Consider the following 16,678-nt stretch of genomic DNA (forward strand, 5'->3'; position numbering starts at 1 on the left):
GCAGATGTGGCCAGGGCAATAAATTGCAATGTCCGAACTGTGAGACGCCTAAGACAGCGCTACAGGGAGACAGGATGGACAGCTCATCGTCCTCGCGGTGGCAGACCACGTGTAACAACACCTGCACGGGATCGGTACATCCGAACATCACACCTGCGGGACAGGTACAGGATGGCAACAACAGGCTGAGAGAGCAATAGGCTGAGAGAGGCTGGACTGAGGGCTTGTAGGCCTGTTGTAAGGCAGGTCCTCACCAGACATCACCGGCAACAACGTCGCCTATGGGCACAAACCCACCGTCGCTGGACCAGACAGGACTGGCAAAAAGTGCTCTTCACTGACAAGTCGCGGTTTTGTCTCACCAGGAGTGATGGTCGGATTCGCATTTATCGTCGAAGGAATGCGTGTTACACCGAGGCCTGTACTCTGGAGCGGGATAGATTTGGAGGTGGAGGATCTGTCATGGTCTGGGGTGGTGTGTCACAGCATCATCGGACTGATCTTGTTGTCGTTGCAGGCAATCTCAATGCTGTGCGTTACAGGGAAGACATCCTCCTCCCTGATGTGGTACCCTTCCTGCAGGCTCATCCTGACATGACCCTCTAGCATGACAATGCCACCATCCATACTGCTTGTTCTGTGAAAGACAGGAATGTCAGTGTTCTGCCATGGCCAGCGAAGAGCCCGCATCTCAATCCCATTGAGCACGTCTGGGACCTTTTGGATCGGAGGGTGAGGGCTAGGGTCATTTACCCCAGAAATGTCCGGGAACTTGCAGGTGCCTTGGTGGAAGAGTGGGGTAACATCTCACAGCAAGAACTGGCAAATCTGGTGCAGTCCATGAGGAGGAGATGCACTGCAGTACTTAATGCAGCTGGTGGCCACACCAGATACTGACTGTTACTTTTGATTTTGACCCCCCCTTAGTCACATGTCTGTGGAACTTGTTCAGTTTATGTCTCAGTTGTTGAATCTTGTTATGTTAATACAAATATTTACACATGTTAAGTTTGCTGAAAATAAACGCAGTTGACAGTGAGAGGACGTTTCTTTTTTTTTGCTGAGTTCATATATATATATATTTATTTATATATATATATATATATATATATATATATATATATATATATATATATATTGCTCCAAAAAAATAAAGGGAACACTAAAATAACACATCCTAGATCTGAATGAATGAAATAATCTTATTTAATAAATTTTTCTTTACATAGTTGAATGTGCTGACAACAAAATCACACAAAAATTATCAATGGAAATCAAATTTATCAACCCATGGAGGTCTGGATTTGGAGTCACCCTCAAAATTAAAGTGGAAAACCACACTACAGGCTGATCCAACTTTGATGTAATGTCCTTAAAACAAGTCAAAATGAGGCTCAGTAGTGTGTGTGGCCTCCACGTGCCTGTATGACCTCCCTACAACGCCTGGGCATGCTCCTGATGAGGTGGCGGATGGTCTCCTGAGGGATCTCCTTCCAGACCTGGACTAAAGCATCCGCCAACTCCTGGACAGTCTGTGGTGCAACGTGGTGTTGGTGGATGGAGCGAGACATGATGTCCCAGATGTGCTCAATTGGATTCAGGTCTGGGGAACGGGCGGGCCAGTCCATAGCATCAATGCCTTCCTCTTGTAGGAACTGCTGACACACTCCAGCCACATGAGGTCTAGCATTGTCTTGCATTAGGAGGAACCCAGGGCCAACCGCACCAGCATATGGTCTCACAAGGGGTCTGAGGATCTCATCTCGGTACCTAATGGCAGTCAGGCTACCTCTGGCGAGCACATGGAGGGCTGTGCGGCCCCCCAAAGAAATGCCACCCCACACCATGACTGACCCACCGCCAAACCGGTCATGCTGGAGGATGTTGCAGGCAGCAGAACGTTCTCCACGGCGTTTCCAGACTCAGTGTGAACATACTTTCATCTATGAAGAGCACAGGGCGCCAGTGGCGAATTTGCCAATCTTGGTGTTCTCTGGCAAATGCCAAACGTCCTGCACGGTGTTGGGCTGTAAGCACAAACCCCACCTGTGGACGTCGGGCCCTCATACCACCCTCATGGAGTCTGTTTCTGACCGTTTGAGCAGACACATGCACATTTGTGGCCTGCTGGAGGTCATTTTGCAGGGCTCTGGCAGTGTTCCTCCTGCTCCTCCTTGCACAAAGGCGGAGGTAGCAGTCCTGCTGCTGGGTTGTTGCCCTCCTACGGCCTCCTCCACGTCTCCTGATGTACTGGCCTGTCTCCTGGTAGCGCCTCCATGCTCTGGACACCGCTGACAGACACAGCAAACCTTCTTGCCACAGCTCGCATTGATGTGCCATCCTGGATGAGCTGCACTACCTGAGCCACTTGTGTGGGTCGTAGACTCCGTCTCATGCTACCACTAGAGTGAAAGCACCGCCAGCATTCAAAAGTGCCCAAAACATCAGCCAGGAAGCATAGGAACTGAGAAGTGGTCTGTGGTCACCACCTGCAAAACCAGTCCTTTATTGGGGGGTGTCTTGCTAATTGCCTATAATTTCCACCTGTTGTCTATTCCATTTGCACAACAGCATGTGAAATGTATTGTCAATCAGTGTTGCTTCCTAAGTGGACAGTTTGATTTCACAGAAGTGTGATTGACTTGGAGTTACATTGTGTTGTTTAAGTGTTCCCTTTATTTTTTTGAGCAGTGTGTATATATATACACACACCTACATGTCCATACAGTATTACCTTGACTAACCCGTACCCCCGCACATTATCTAGGTACCGGTACCTATTGTATATAGCCTCGTTATTTTATTGTTTCTATTTTTCCTTTAGTTTACTTAGCACATTTTTCTTACTCTGCATTGTTGGTTAAGGGCTCGTAACTAAGCTTTTCACGGTAAGGTTGTATTCGGCCTGTTGTATTCGGCGCATTTGACAAATACAATTTTGATTTGATTTGAACTCCAGCTGTACCTGCACCGCTCTTATCTGAAGTCAGTCAGCCTGCCTTCGTAGATTTCTGCTCTGATTACAGACAAACCTTGGACGCTCAAGGCTTTGTGTGAGTCTGTGTGTGTATAAGTGCCTCCCGAGTTCCCAGTCACTAACTATAATGAGTTAGACAGATTTGGTATCTGCTGACCAGTAAGATCCAAGTACTTTTCTCCTTTGCTGATAGCTGAGCCTTGGGACATAAACCTTAAAGCTCCACACTGAAGTTGTGCCCCAATTGGCTCCCTATTCCCTATATAGTGGACTACTTTTGACTAGGGCCCATAGTGCTTTGGTCAAAAGTAGTGCACTGTATAGGGAATACGGTGCCATTTGGGGCACACCCTGTACTGTCATCCTGCAGTATGTAGTGTACAGTAGCCTGTCTGTAAAGTGGGCCTTGGCTGTGATGACCATATAAGCCAGGGTTGGCCGGGGAGCCACAGGGAAAGGAAGGGGCCGTTAGTGAGGCTCAGGCAGCAACGGCAACAGCAGCAGGCATCGCCTAAAAAGGAAATGGTGCTGATTTGATTGTTTCCCCATTACATCCAGCAGAGATAAACATTGTGATGCGGAGGGAAAGAGAGGAGACAGAGAGCAAGAGGGATAAAGAGAAGGAGAGGGAGGGAGAGAAAGAGACTCAGGGGGAGGGAGCGAGAGAGCAGGAGGGAGAGGGAAAGAGACTGGGTGAAAGCAAGAGAGAGTGAGCGTTTTACCTGTCATGTCAGTCCAGTCTTTACTTTCAGATGACCCTGGGCAGCTATGGAAGCGTTTCGTAAACATTCCTGTGAGAGGACTAGGATCGAGCATGCCATTCCTCCTCCTGCTCCTCCTATTTCTCCTCCTCCTACTCCCTCCTGCTCCTCCTATTTCTGCTCCTCCTACTCGCTCCTCCTCCTTCCTACTCTATGTTCAAAGACTGTCTTACAGTTTTTGTCACTGTTGTGTTGTGTGGTTCTCCTTTCTCTTTCATATGCTGGACAACTGAGTGTTCCTGGGGACAATCTATGTAAAGAAAAACTAACTGAGCTAAAATGTAAAAAACCTGGGCGTAGAAAGCGGAGTGATAATGGGTGTGTCTGTCTAGCAGTATGGGTTGCAACCTTTGTCAGCACTAAAAAGCAGGTAGGACTTCTTTGTCCAACTCACCATTTCCTGTGCGGTAAGCATTTCATGTGTTGGGTACTGGGCTACACCCTGCAATTGACTGTGAAGGATGCTAGCCTACTTGGACTGTATGCTCGCGCTCTTGTATGGCCACTTTGGTGCACAGTGTTTTTGAAACCAAAGGAACATCTGAAAGTGAAGGAGTCTCTGAAAGGAAGTATAATGACTGAGCATTGGATGGATGGAGTCTAGTACAGTATGTATCTTAAATTATTCATAGCATGTAGCAGCTTACTGAGTAGATATAGAAAGCATCAGGCATAAATCACTGTACTATACAGAATAGTGTAGAGAACTGCATTCATATTTTAGTGTTAAGCTCTGTTGCACTTCAACTTGGTGCAAATTATTTCCACAAGTATTCTTTCCAGAAGTAAGAAGTGAATTAAAACCATATGCATAAAGGGTTTATACAGTAATTATCTGGGGTTGCCTCTGGTATTGCGTTTTAATGTATTGACTCATCAGAGTGCTCAAAGCTCTTCAAATGTGTTTAACTCTATGGGTGCATTTCAAATGGCACCCTATTCCCTTTATAGTGCACTACTTCTGGCCAGAGCCCTATATAGGGTGTCGTTTGGGACACAACCTATATGTCAAGTCACCATCTATGGCATTGTCTTCTTTCTGTCAACATTCTGACTTTCTGTGGACAAAGGACAAGGAACTGCTTTGTGTGGAATGTGTTCAACTCTATATGTCAAGTCACCATCTATGTGGCATTGTCTTCTTTCTGTCAACAAGGGACCTCTTTATTGTGTGTTTCTCAGTGGCTTGTGATCAGTGGCTTGGACTAGGTCTAAGTTAAGAGTGGCTGCTGTCAGCCCCGTCTGTGGAAACCTATCTCTTGTTTCTGTCTCGCAGATGGGTTCTGATAAACGGCTGTAGCAGCAGCACCGTGGGAGGGAAGTCATGATGAGTCACCCTCACTATTTTTAAAGGGCCTCGTTGTTCGTTGTCTCCTGCTGTCTCCTCTCCTGCTCTGGAGGACACGACTGAGGCTGTTTCCCAAATGGCACTCTATTCCCTATGGGCCCTTGTCAAAAGTAGTGCGCTATGTAGGGATTAGTGTGCCATTAGGGAGGCAGTTTGAGGATGAGCTCTCTCTCACTGGGTCTTAAACAGAACTTCGCCCCAAAGCTGGTCGGGTAAATGTGCTAAAGCCATCAAACAGGTTGCATACCATACAGTCAGACAGACGCCAGTGTCATCTCCGCTCTCTGTTTGTCTGTCTGTCTGTCTCTGTCTCTCTTTCCATCTCTGTCTGTCTGTTCTCCTGGGTTACTGCTTACTCCCTGATGCAGCATGATCTCATCAGGAAATCTCTAATCCAAAGCTAGCAAAGTTGACAAATTAATTTCAATTTGGCTTGGATCGCTTCCCCAAATATCAGTGCATCGTGCCAAGAAGATGCTTGATCAGTGTGTATGTGTATAAAGCTTCACAGTGGGTTGTGCTGTAGCCTATGTTGTTTTGTGGTGTAGGCTATTCAGTCATGGTATCTTTGGCGTGCCGCGTATTGGTGCAGACTTCACATGTGCGTCCATCCGCTCTGTATGCCTGAAACAAGGTCAGGCCTCCTTCCAGACAGCCTTCTGTTCAACCAGACTGGGCTGGTATAGAGACTATGGTAGTTTGGTTAAATATTCATATGTTTACCAGTCCCTGCCGCGCTGCTGCATCCACAGTCTCACTGGGGCGGGAGCTCTCCTACTGGAGACGCTAATTAGTACCATGTGCCCTGCCTCCCACCTCTGCTTCCTCCCACCGCTGACTCCCTCCCCCCTCTGCCTCCTCCCACCGCTGACTCCCTCCCCCCTCTGCCTTAACCCCCTCTGCCTTAACCCCCTCTGCCTTAACCCTCTCTGCCTCCCCCTCTGCCCTCTGTGTTTTGAAATCTAGAATATATAATAAACGTTTAAGGGAGTCCGAAAGCCTAATCTACACACATTTGTGAATTAGGCTATTTCAGCCACACCCGTTGCTGACCGGTGTATAACATCGAGCACACAGCCATGCAATCTCCATAGACAAACAGTAGAATGGCCCATACTGAAAAGCTAATTGATTTTCAACGTGGCACCCGTCATAGGATGCCACCTTTCCAACAAGTCAGTTCATCAAATTTCTGCCCTGCTAGAGCTGCCCCAGTCAACTGTAAGTGCTGTTATTGTGAAGTGGAAACATCTACGAGTTCAGCCGCAAAGTGGTAGGCCACACAAACTCACAGAACAGGACCGCCGAGTGCGTAGCGTGTAAAAATCGTCTGTCCCCGTTTGCAACACTCACTACTGAGTTCCAAACTGCCTCTGGAAGCAATGTCAGCACAAGAACTGTTCGTTGGGAAATGGGTTTCCATGGCCAAGCAGCCGCACACAAGCCAATGCCAAGCGTCGCCTGGAGTGGTGTAAAGTTCGCCGCCGTTGGACTTTTGTGCAGTGGAAACGTGTTCTCTTGAGTGACGAATCACGCTTCACCATCTGGCAGTCCGACAGACGAATCTGGGTTTGGTGGATGCCAGGAAAACGCTACCTGCCTGAATGCATAGTGCCAACTGTAAAGTTTGGTGGAAGAGGAATATTGGTCTGGGGCTGTTTTTCATGGTTCGGGCTAGGCCCCTTAGTTCTAGTGAAGGGAAATCTTAATGCTAAAGCATACAATGACATTCTAGACGATTCTGTGCTTCTAACTTTGTGGCAACAGTTTGGGGAAGGCTCTTTCCTGTTTGAGCATGACAATTCCCCCGTGCACAAAGCGAGGTCCATACAGAAATGGTTTGTTGAGATCGGTGTGGAAGAACTTGACTGGCCTGCTCAGAGCCCTGACCTCAACCCCATCGAACACCTTTTTTGATGAATTGGAACGCCAACTGCGAGCCAGGCCTAATCGCCTAACATCAGTGTCCGACCTCACTAATGCTCTTGTGGCTGAATGGAAGCAGGTCCCTGCAGCAATGTTCCAACATCTGGGAAAGCCTTCCCAGAAGAGTGGAGGCTGTTATAGCAGCAAAGGGGGGACCAACTCCATATTAATGCCCATGATATTGGAATGAGATGTTCGACGAGCAGCTGTCCACATACTTTTGGCCATGTGGTGTATTATTGTTATTGACAGTTCTGTTATTTTAATGTATTGCTGATTTCATGAACAGACCTGGGTACTACTGAGCTTTCTAATGGACATTACTGCTTTTACTATGAGTATAAAGTTGCCTTTATGCACCTATCTTAATGTAACCCTTCCAGTTGAAATCGTATGCTCTGCATCTTCAATGCCTGAAGTGTTTGAATGTCCGTCTTGTTGCTGCTTGGATTGTCTATCAGCCATGTTGTCATCAATGTTGTGTCCATCAGTGTCATCAATGCTCTATTGTGGTTGGTTGATGAGCTAAATGTCCAGGTTGCCTCCTTCCTTCCTCATCTCACTGCCAGACTGTTGCTGCTCATTCCTTATCCACTCCGGTCATTGAGTTCAATCAAAGTGGATTTGCCAAACCTGCCAACAACACGCACACACACCCACAAGCATGCATGCAGGCACACACACACTCACACACACTCACATCTGCTTCCCCTGCTCTGAGAGCTACAGACAGCTGGTTAGAGAAGCCAGATTCTGTGACTAGCGTCCGAGCCCTCTCCCCTTCCACGCCCCTCTGTCCCCCAGCCTCTCCTTATTACCTGTGAGGGCACCAGGCCTTGGTGAGTAATACACACTGGCAGCTGGGGCTCTGTCTTATTCATCACTGACACTTACTACAGTCACTCCAACCCACACTTCTCTCCTTTCTTGTTCCTCCCTCCCTCGTTCTATCTCTGTCGCGTCCTGTTTGTCCAACCTAGCGCTAAACACCCATCTTCAGTATAAAAAAGGACAACGCGTATCAGCGATCAACCAACCAGCTTAACCTGTTGAATACTGTCATCTGCTGAAGTCATGGATAGTGTGGTCTGGTAGCAGTGATACTGTAGCAGCATGCAGATCTCTGAATAGGCCTAAGAGCCCTAGAGAAGTAGATACAATGTTAAGGTTCTATTATTCTATATCCTTCCGTTTCACTAACGGTAGTTTTCCTCTCCTCCTTTGGCAGGTGACATCACACAGAAAGGCTATGAAAAGAAGAGGTCCAAATTAATTGGGGCCTTCCTCCCTCAGGCACCAGGTAAAGGTAAATACCCCTCCAATTAAAACAATTATAATGTCTGTCTCATCTGGAAAGAGGAATATGGATTCTGGAGTAGAGTTCTGAAATAATATGGATTCTGGAGTAGAGGTCTTTGTTTTGTAATAGACTGCATACCTCAAACCCAAAGCTTGTTGTCTAACACAATAGTCATCTCAGATTCTCTGCCCTCCCAAGTCACTGGGTATATATAGGTTCAAGACTAGTGGGGGAAATGACTGATTCATTCTTATTAGTCTAAATATACAAAGGCCTAACTCTTGCTTATGTACAGTATGTTAATCATGGTTAGACCTAACTAATATAATCTCACAGACCTAGTCTAATGAATAATGTTCTCACTATTAGGTCTTGAAAGCTATAGAATGACAGAGGAACAGTAGATTTTACATTCCTTCACTTTTCAATTTGTTTTATTAATTCATTTTCCATTTCGTCCCATTAGCACCAAATTAGGCATAACGTAACTGTAATGGATGTGTAGGTTGCAGTTCCGCTTAGCTATAACCCTCTATCTCATGTCTGTGATGTTCTACAACAGGGCTATCAAAGTTCTGATATCCAAGCGGACATTTTGAAAAATAAATCAGGTCAGAAGAAATGCTCATTGTTGACCCAGAAGACACCAATGACAAAGCTCTTTTGTGCTCACAGAGGACTGTATAACAATGGCCTCAACTGCATATGCTGTATAACAATGGCCCCAACATCTAATATTTTCAAGTGATAGTGAGGATCTGTGTCCCAAATGGTACCTTATTCTCTATATAGTGCGCTACAAAAGTAGTTTTACCTTTATTTAACTAGGCAAGTCAGTTAAGAACAAATTCTTATTTACAATGACGGCCTACCCCGGCCAAACCCGGACGACGCTGGGCCAATTGTGCACCGCCCTATGAGACTCCCAATCACGGCCGGTTGTGATACAACCTGGAATCGAACCAGTGAAGTGACGCCTCAAGCACTGAGATGCAGTGCCTTAGACCACTGCGCCACTCGGGAGCCCACTATAAAGGGAATAGGGTTCCATTAGGGATGCAGTCTGCGTTATATTCCATCAGACGGCAGGTCACTAAAGGCCCCAGGACACATGTTTGACACCCCTGTTCTACCAAGACATTGACTAATGAAAAATTAACTATATGCCATTGGAGGCAATCTTCATAGCTTTTTTCAAATTCCCTGACTAGTGCTATAAAAGCAGTACAATTGTAAGTACAGTATGCCTTTACTGAGGGGTTTTGTGTGTGTGTGTGTTGGGGAACATTTGTCTCAAATACATATTTTAACTGCCCATACACTGAATCTATTGAATCCAAGTGAATCTAGGCCACTTGGCATGAACCGTAAGCAGGTATGGCAGCAGACAGCCTAGATGAGGTGTGTGTGTGTGTGTGTGTGTGTGTGTGTGTAATTGAATATCATGCCATATGGTGTCTACAGTGCCATGGAGCCTTCAGATATGAGAAAGCCCCTCGTTATTCTCTGTGATACAACAGTGTTTCAGTTATTTATGTCTTTAAGGCAGACTATGTTATAGTTTTAGGAGGATACATTCAATCTACCTCACACTAATGTTATTACTTAAATCCCATTGAACATAATAAGTCGAACACACAGAATTTACTGAATGGTTGCCTCCCAAATGGCACAATGTCCCTGGTCAAAAGTAGTGCGCTTAGTAGAGAGTAAGGTGCCATTTGGGACGTATGCTATGTCTGAAACTAGCCAAGTATGTAAAATAACTTGCTAGTCTAAAAGGTGCCCCCATGTCCACTCATTGTGCCTGTAAAGAGACATGCATAATGAACATGAGGTCCTCCTTTACACACAACCTCCTGTAGCTCGTCACATTATGGCCCTCTGAACACAAGACCTGCCCAGTTAAGTTTTGTATTATAGTGCAGTAAAATCTCTCATCCAAAATGGAGCCACTCCATTCCTCGCAAACCTACTGCTGTTGGTGGATGTCAAACTGTTCTAAGCTGCGTCCCGAATGGCCCCATAGGCTCTAGTCAAAAGTATTATCGGGAATGGGGTGCCATTTTAGAGACAGGCAGATCTGTCCATTACTCAATTGTGAGATGCTCTGTAGCACTGTATAGCATTGCTGTGTGTGAGCCTTCCTCCCAGGCTCTCTCCCAGCCCTATTCACCCTCTACGGGGCGGCTGCTGAAAACCAATCGTATTACAGAAATATAATGTGCCGTTAAAATGTCATGGCCGGGGCGAGACAGTGCCAGACATGTAAAGTGCCTTACTATAATAATAATAATCTAAGGGTAATATATTCAAGCACCATCACAGGGCTTAATTTGGCGGTGGGTGTACGGTCGGTCTGAAATGGCTCCCAGATGAAATGGCTCCTTCACCACCCTCTTACCAACTGTTACTCAGGAATCTAATAACCACTTGTACACTCTGCTGGCTACCACTGCAGAACCATTAGAAAGGTCAGTGGAGTGTCATGAGAATGCCTGGTCTGTGACTAGGGTTGCAAAATTCCGGTAACTTTCCCAAAGTTCCTAGGTTCTCTAGAAATCCCGGTTGGAAGTTTTGCAATCCTAGTCGGTCCTCACATGGGGCCAGGTATTCTCATCAAGTAAATAAAAGGCTGAGACAGCAGACAGTTATGCCAGTAGTGTGATGGTTGTTTCCTCTGAGTCTCTAGCCCAGTGCACCACAGTGAGTCTGAGAAGTCTGAGCACATACATGAAACAGATACTGTACTGGTCTCAAGTGGAAATCTATTGATTGGGAAGTGGAGGTCCAGGACAAACAGACTTTACTGTAAGTGGTTTGTAAGATAATACATTCATCAGTGGATTCCCCACAACTAGGTTAAATTAGGAACTCCATATTAATGCTCATGAGATGTTCGATGAGCAGGTGTCCACAAACCTTTGAACATGTAGTGTATAAGGTGCTTTGAGCTCTCCTAGCTGTACCATTGAGGAACTAGCGCAAGGACACTTGCAGTTGTTTCATTTGGATCACAACCCTGCATCCCCGCCATCACACAATTACTGATGTTTATGCAACCCAAAAACGGTCCATTATAAATTGCAATCTGGGTCAGGTGGGCATAATTTGAAAGCTTATTCTATTGCCAACATGACTAGCTAAATTATAAAATACAATCTTAGTGTTAGGCTTTGAAGGCAATTCAGAGAAACAGATCGTTATTATGGTGTGCATAGAAAGGAGTCATGAGTGCATTCAGATGCGTGTTCCAAGGCAAATGTTCTTCAAAATAGACAAAGATAGGCTCGTTCTGTTCAGAACAACCCAGGGTATGACGCCATGTCATCTAGTAACTGTACATCAAACATAGTGATCATAAACGTTGACACTGTATATGACATTAGTATTATGATATGGAAATGGGAAGTGCATGTTTGGACCCGTGGGTGTTTGGCTTGCTTGTATGACATCAAAGTGGTATTTATTATAATCCTCAAGGTCTCATCTTTTAAAACGCATCAAGTCCTCATAATTTACAGCATTTCCCTCACTCAGTCAACAAAAATGTGCAAAAGTTGCCCAATTGGCGAGAGAGATGAGGGCAACTTCTTGTCGCGCGCGGTGATCAAGTTCAGAAAGGGTCAAAATCCATACAAAGCTGTGAAGCGGAGACCCTGAGCTCTGACATGTATAGCATGTTACTGCACAGCCACTTGCGTTCCAATTCAGGCGCTTTTCAGACCCCTTGACTTATTCCAGATTTTGTTACATTACAGCCTTATTCTAAAATTGATTTAAATTATTTTTTCCCCCTCATCAATCTACACACAATACCCCATAATGATCAAACAAACACAGGTTTTTGGACATTTTTAGCCAATTTATATTTATTAAATAAAACGGAAATATTACATTTACATCAGTATTCAGACCCTTTACTCAGTACTTTGTTGAAAGCGATTACAGCATCGAGTCTTCTTTGGTATGATGCTACAAGCTTGGCACTCCTGTATCCTCTCAAGCTCTGTCAGGTTGGATGGGGAGCATTGCTGCACAGCTATTGTCAGGTCTCTCCAGAGATGTTAGATAGGATTCATGTCCGGGATCTGGCTGGGCCACTCAAGGACATTCAGAGACTTGTCCCGAAGCCACTCCTGCATTGTCTTGGCTGTGTGCTTAGGGTCGTTGTCCCTTTGGAAGGTGAACCTTCGCCCCAGTCTGAGGTCTTGAGTGCTCTGGAGCAGGTTTTCATCAAGGATCTCTCTGTACTTTGCTCCGTTCATCTTTCCCTCGATCCTGACTAGTCTCCCAGTCCCTGCCGCTGAAAAACATCCCCACAGCATGATGCTGCCACCACCATGCTTCACCGTAGGGATGGTGCCAGGTTTCCTCCAGACGTGACTCTTGGCATTCAGGCCAAAGCGTTCAATCTTCTTTAGGTGCCTTTTGGCAAACTCCAAGTGGACTGTCATGTTCCTTTTACTGAGGGGCTTCCGTCTGGCCACTCTACCATAAAGGCCTCTTGCTGGAGTGCTGCAGAGATGGTTGACCTTCTGGAAGGTTCTCCCATCTCTACAGAGGAACTCTAGAGCTCTGTCAGAGTGACCATCGGGTTCTTGGTCACCTTCCTGACCAAGGACCTTCTCCCCCGATTGCTCAGTTTGGCCAGGCGGCCAGCTCTAGGAAGAGTCTTGGTGGTTCCAAACTTCTTCCATTTAAGAATGATGGAGGCCGCTGTGTTCTTGGGGACCTTCAATGCTGCAAAAAAAATTTGGTACCCTTCCCCAGATCTGTGCCTCGACACAATCCTGTCTCTGAGCTCTACGGACAATTCCTTCGACCTCATGGCTTGGTTTTTGCTCTGACATGCACTGTCAACTGTGGGACCTTATATAGACAGGTGTGTACCTTTCCAAATCATGTCCAATCAATTGAATTTACCACAGGTGGACTCCTATCAAGTTGTAGAAACATCTCAAGGATGATCAATGGAAACAGGATGCGTCTGAGCTGATAGCAAAGGGTCTGAATACTTATGTAAATAAGGTATTTCTGTTTTTTATTTTTAATAAATTAGCAAAAATGTCTACAAACCTGTTTTTGCTTCGTCATTATGGGGTATTGTGTGTAGATTGCTGAGATATTTTTATTTATTTAATCCATTTTAGAATAAGGCTGTAACGTAACAAAATGTGGAAAAAGTCAAGCGGTCTGAATACTTTCCGAAGGAACTGTATGGGTACAACTGTAAAGGGCTACTATGCACTTACTATAGTATTTTATTTATTTATGGGAAAACGTGTTTTTTATTACGTTGAACATGTGCTCTTTATGATAACGTTAAAATAGGTGAAATAATGTGTTTTTTTCACTACGTTAATTGGTGGAACGACCCTGTTAATGCATGTGCATTGCCATTTAGAACACCAGCAACAACCTTTCTCTATCTAGCCTCGACTCAAGCCATTCCAGGTTTACTAAGTGATGCCTGGCAGTGCAAGACTATCTAAACCATTGAGATCTATATAGTGCAGCTTGAAAAAGCGCTGTCTTCACTCAGTATCTCTGTGTACTACAGGTAGCTCTAATTCAAACCCTATTATAGGTGACTCCCCTAAGGGAGTCTTTGTCTTTGAGAAATTCTTCAGGCTAAAATTTCGGACCTTAAAACACATTCAGAAATCTTTACCAATCTATGTATGTTGTTACTATTGAGGTCACGGACTCCTCCATCGAGCCTCTTATTGAATTTAGCATATATCCCTGTGAAAGGCGGACAGGAACAGAAGAGACTGAGGTTGATTTCCTTTAAGGTGTGCGTGTGTATGTGGATGAGTGTTCTCTGTGCTTGTCAATCTGCAATAGGAAGGGGGAATGGGATCATCAATCTATCAAACGTCTCAGTGATAAACCAATGGTCATTATAGCAGAGCAGAAAGTGATCCGCTTTTTGAGGCACTTACCTAGACTATTACAAATGGCTGCATTGCTGAAGCTCATGCTTAGAGCTTTGATTATTGTGGTCCTCTGTAGCTCAGCTGGTAGAGCACGGCGCTTGTAACGCCAAGGTAGTGGGTTCGATCCCCGGGACCACCCATACACGAAAAATGTATGCACGCATGACTGTAAGTCGCTTTGGATAAAAGCGTCTGCTAAATGGCATATTATTTATTATTATTATTATTTCATTGTTTCTTTGTTGTGTTGGGCAGTAATGAAGACAATGGAGATTTAGTCGAAAGCCATTGTAGCATCAGTCATAGAGCACTAGCTATGTGTTGTCTAGCTAGCAGACTGTCTGCAACAGTAGAATAATAGTAAACAGTTGTTTGTGAGAGTTATTGTAACTGTTGTGTGTATAGGATTTACCCTGAAAATCGTCTCATCCAGAGAGCGACCTTGTTGAGGTTCAGGGGCTGATTGCCACTATGCTGTAATTGACAATGAGAGGCTAGGTGCATCCCAAATGGCATCTTATTCCCTATATAGTGCACTACTTTTGACCAGAGCCCATAGGCTCTGCTCAAAAGTAGTGTACTATGTAGGGAATATGATTCCATTTGGGATGCAGATTGACAGGGTGAGTGACCCAGTCCCCTGATGGATTTAATAGGAAACAGGGTTAATTGAGGGGACCCTCCGTTTAAATGGAGCGTAACAATACCTTGCCAGACAGACTGGAATAATAGCCAATAATGTCCATGGATGTCTTAGAGTGTGGTGAAATAAAGTTGATGTGCCTGCCAGAATAAATAATACCGATACTCAGTTTAACCATGTAGATGCAGACTGTATAATGAATTATTTTCCCTCTATTTTTCATCAATCTATTCATGTTATCCTTATACTGTACAGTACACCACTATATGCTCATAATATCATCTATAATAGGCTAGTATCTGCCATGCAAAAAAGAAAGAGAAACCCCTGTGCACAGCAGTGTGTTTAGATCCAGGTGCTGGTTTTGGCAGGAACAACTAGTATCCATGTGTAAAAACAGCATACTAGAGTCTGCTGTGTTCTGTCTGTAGCGCCCATGGGAAAGGCCTCTGTAATCTAGTACCAGTTGCTGTGGTGATGGTGGTCAGGCCAGGCTGTGCTGTAGGTAACTCTGTCTTCCTCTTCTTCCCCCCCAGGGATGGACCCCTCTGTGCCCCACGAGAGGAGAACCCCCGTCACCCCCGGCTCCTCCTCTCGCTACCACCGCCGCCGCTCCTCTGGCTCCCGGGACGAACGCTACAGATCAGGTAGGACAACGACACCTTTCAACTTCACACAAAGAAACTCCAAACAGTATTTTTATCAACTTCCTCTTACCGCCAAGAGTTGCTGAATTTCCTCTTCACTTCAGTTTGCATCTTGGTTGGAAAGCGAGGTAGTGGCAGTTAATTTCCCTCAACCCAAACAGTAGCACAATCCTCAAAATCATGTTATACAGTTTGTAGTTCTAGTCAGTTACTATAGGACAGTATAGGAACACTAATGGAGCACTGCATTTTTACCACTAAATAAAATGTCCAGGTTTGCGGTAACATAATTAGCAAAAGCTTTGTTTTTGTTAATCTCACTCTTAATACTAATAGCATAAAAACAAGCTCAACACCTTTTTATTTACCCCTTAATGCTGTTTAATGTTTATCACTCTTATTTATTGTATACCAATGAACCACTTATGCTATTACCAGCTCAACAGCTTGCTTCATTAGTAGTCACCTCCCCCTCCCCCTCTCTCTCGCAGACAAATGGCTCTGCTTCAACACAGCAGCCACAGATTCTGGCACCGCGCTCCAGCCTCGTCTTAGAAACACATTGTCTGTGTCTCAAATGGCACCCTAATCCTTATATAGTGCACTACTATTGACCAGAGCTCTGCTACACATTATGTAGACAATAGGATGCCATGTGGAACACACATTTACAGGACTAGCTTTGCAACAGTCCTAGCTGTAGTCCAGTTGGCAACCACGGCTACAGTCTGTAGTAACAACAACTGCCAAGCACAGATAGAAAACCTGAATTTGATTTACTGGTGTGACACAATACCTATTGTAACATGCCAGTACTATAGTCTATAAAAGCTGAATCATGGGTTGTGTTGAATCATGGGTTGTGTTGAATCATGGGTTGTGTTGAATCATGGGTTGTGTTTTACCAGTGCTTAGCCTTACATTTTACATTTTAGTCATTTAGCAGACACTCTTATCCAGAGCGACTTACAGTTAGTGAGTGCATACATTTTCATACAGGCCCCCCGTGGGAAACGAACCCACAACCCTGGTGTTGCAAACGACATGCTCTACCAACTGAACTACACAGGACCTTACCGTACACACTGCTATTGATGCTCTTAATTTTTTCATCTGTAATAGCCTATTATAGGG

At 45.0% G+C, this 16,678-nt stretch overlaps 1 protein-coding gene across 9 annotated transcripts in view; it reads left to right on the forward strand.

The window, feature by feature from the left end:
* The window catches only part of LOC121535173 (disco-interacting protein 2 homolog C), a 243,602-nt gene that overhangs the window by 140,562 nt on the left and 86,362 nt on the right, over positions 1 to 16,678 (forward strand). For all 9 annotated transcript variants that reach the window (XM_045206282.1, XM_045206286.1, XM_045206283.1 and 6 more), the window contains exons 2-3: positions 8,241 to 8,318; positions 15,434 to 15,544. In XM_045206282.1, the coding sequence (XP_045062217.1) occupies positions 8,241 to 8,318; positions 15,434 to 15,544 (189 nt within the window). The remainder of the gene's footprint in view (positions 1 to 8,240; positions 8,319 to 15,433; positions 15,545 to 16,678) is intronic.

Source organism: Coregonus clupeaformis, chromosome 21 (genome assembly GCF_020615455.1).
Source record: "Coregonus clupeaformis isolate EN_2021a chromosome 21, ASM2061545v1, whole genome shotgun sequence".
Lineage (NCBI taxonomy): Eukaryota > Metazoa > Chordata > Actinopteri > Salmoniformes > Salmonidae > Coregonus > Coregonus clupeaformis.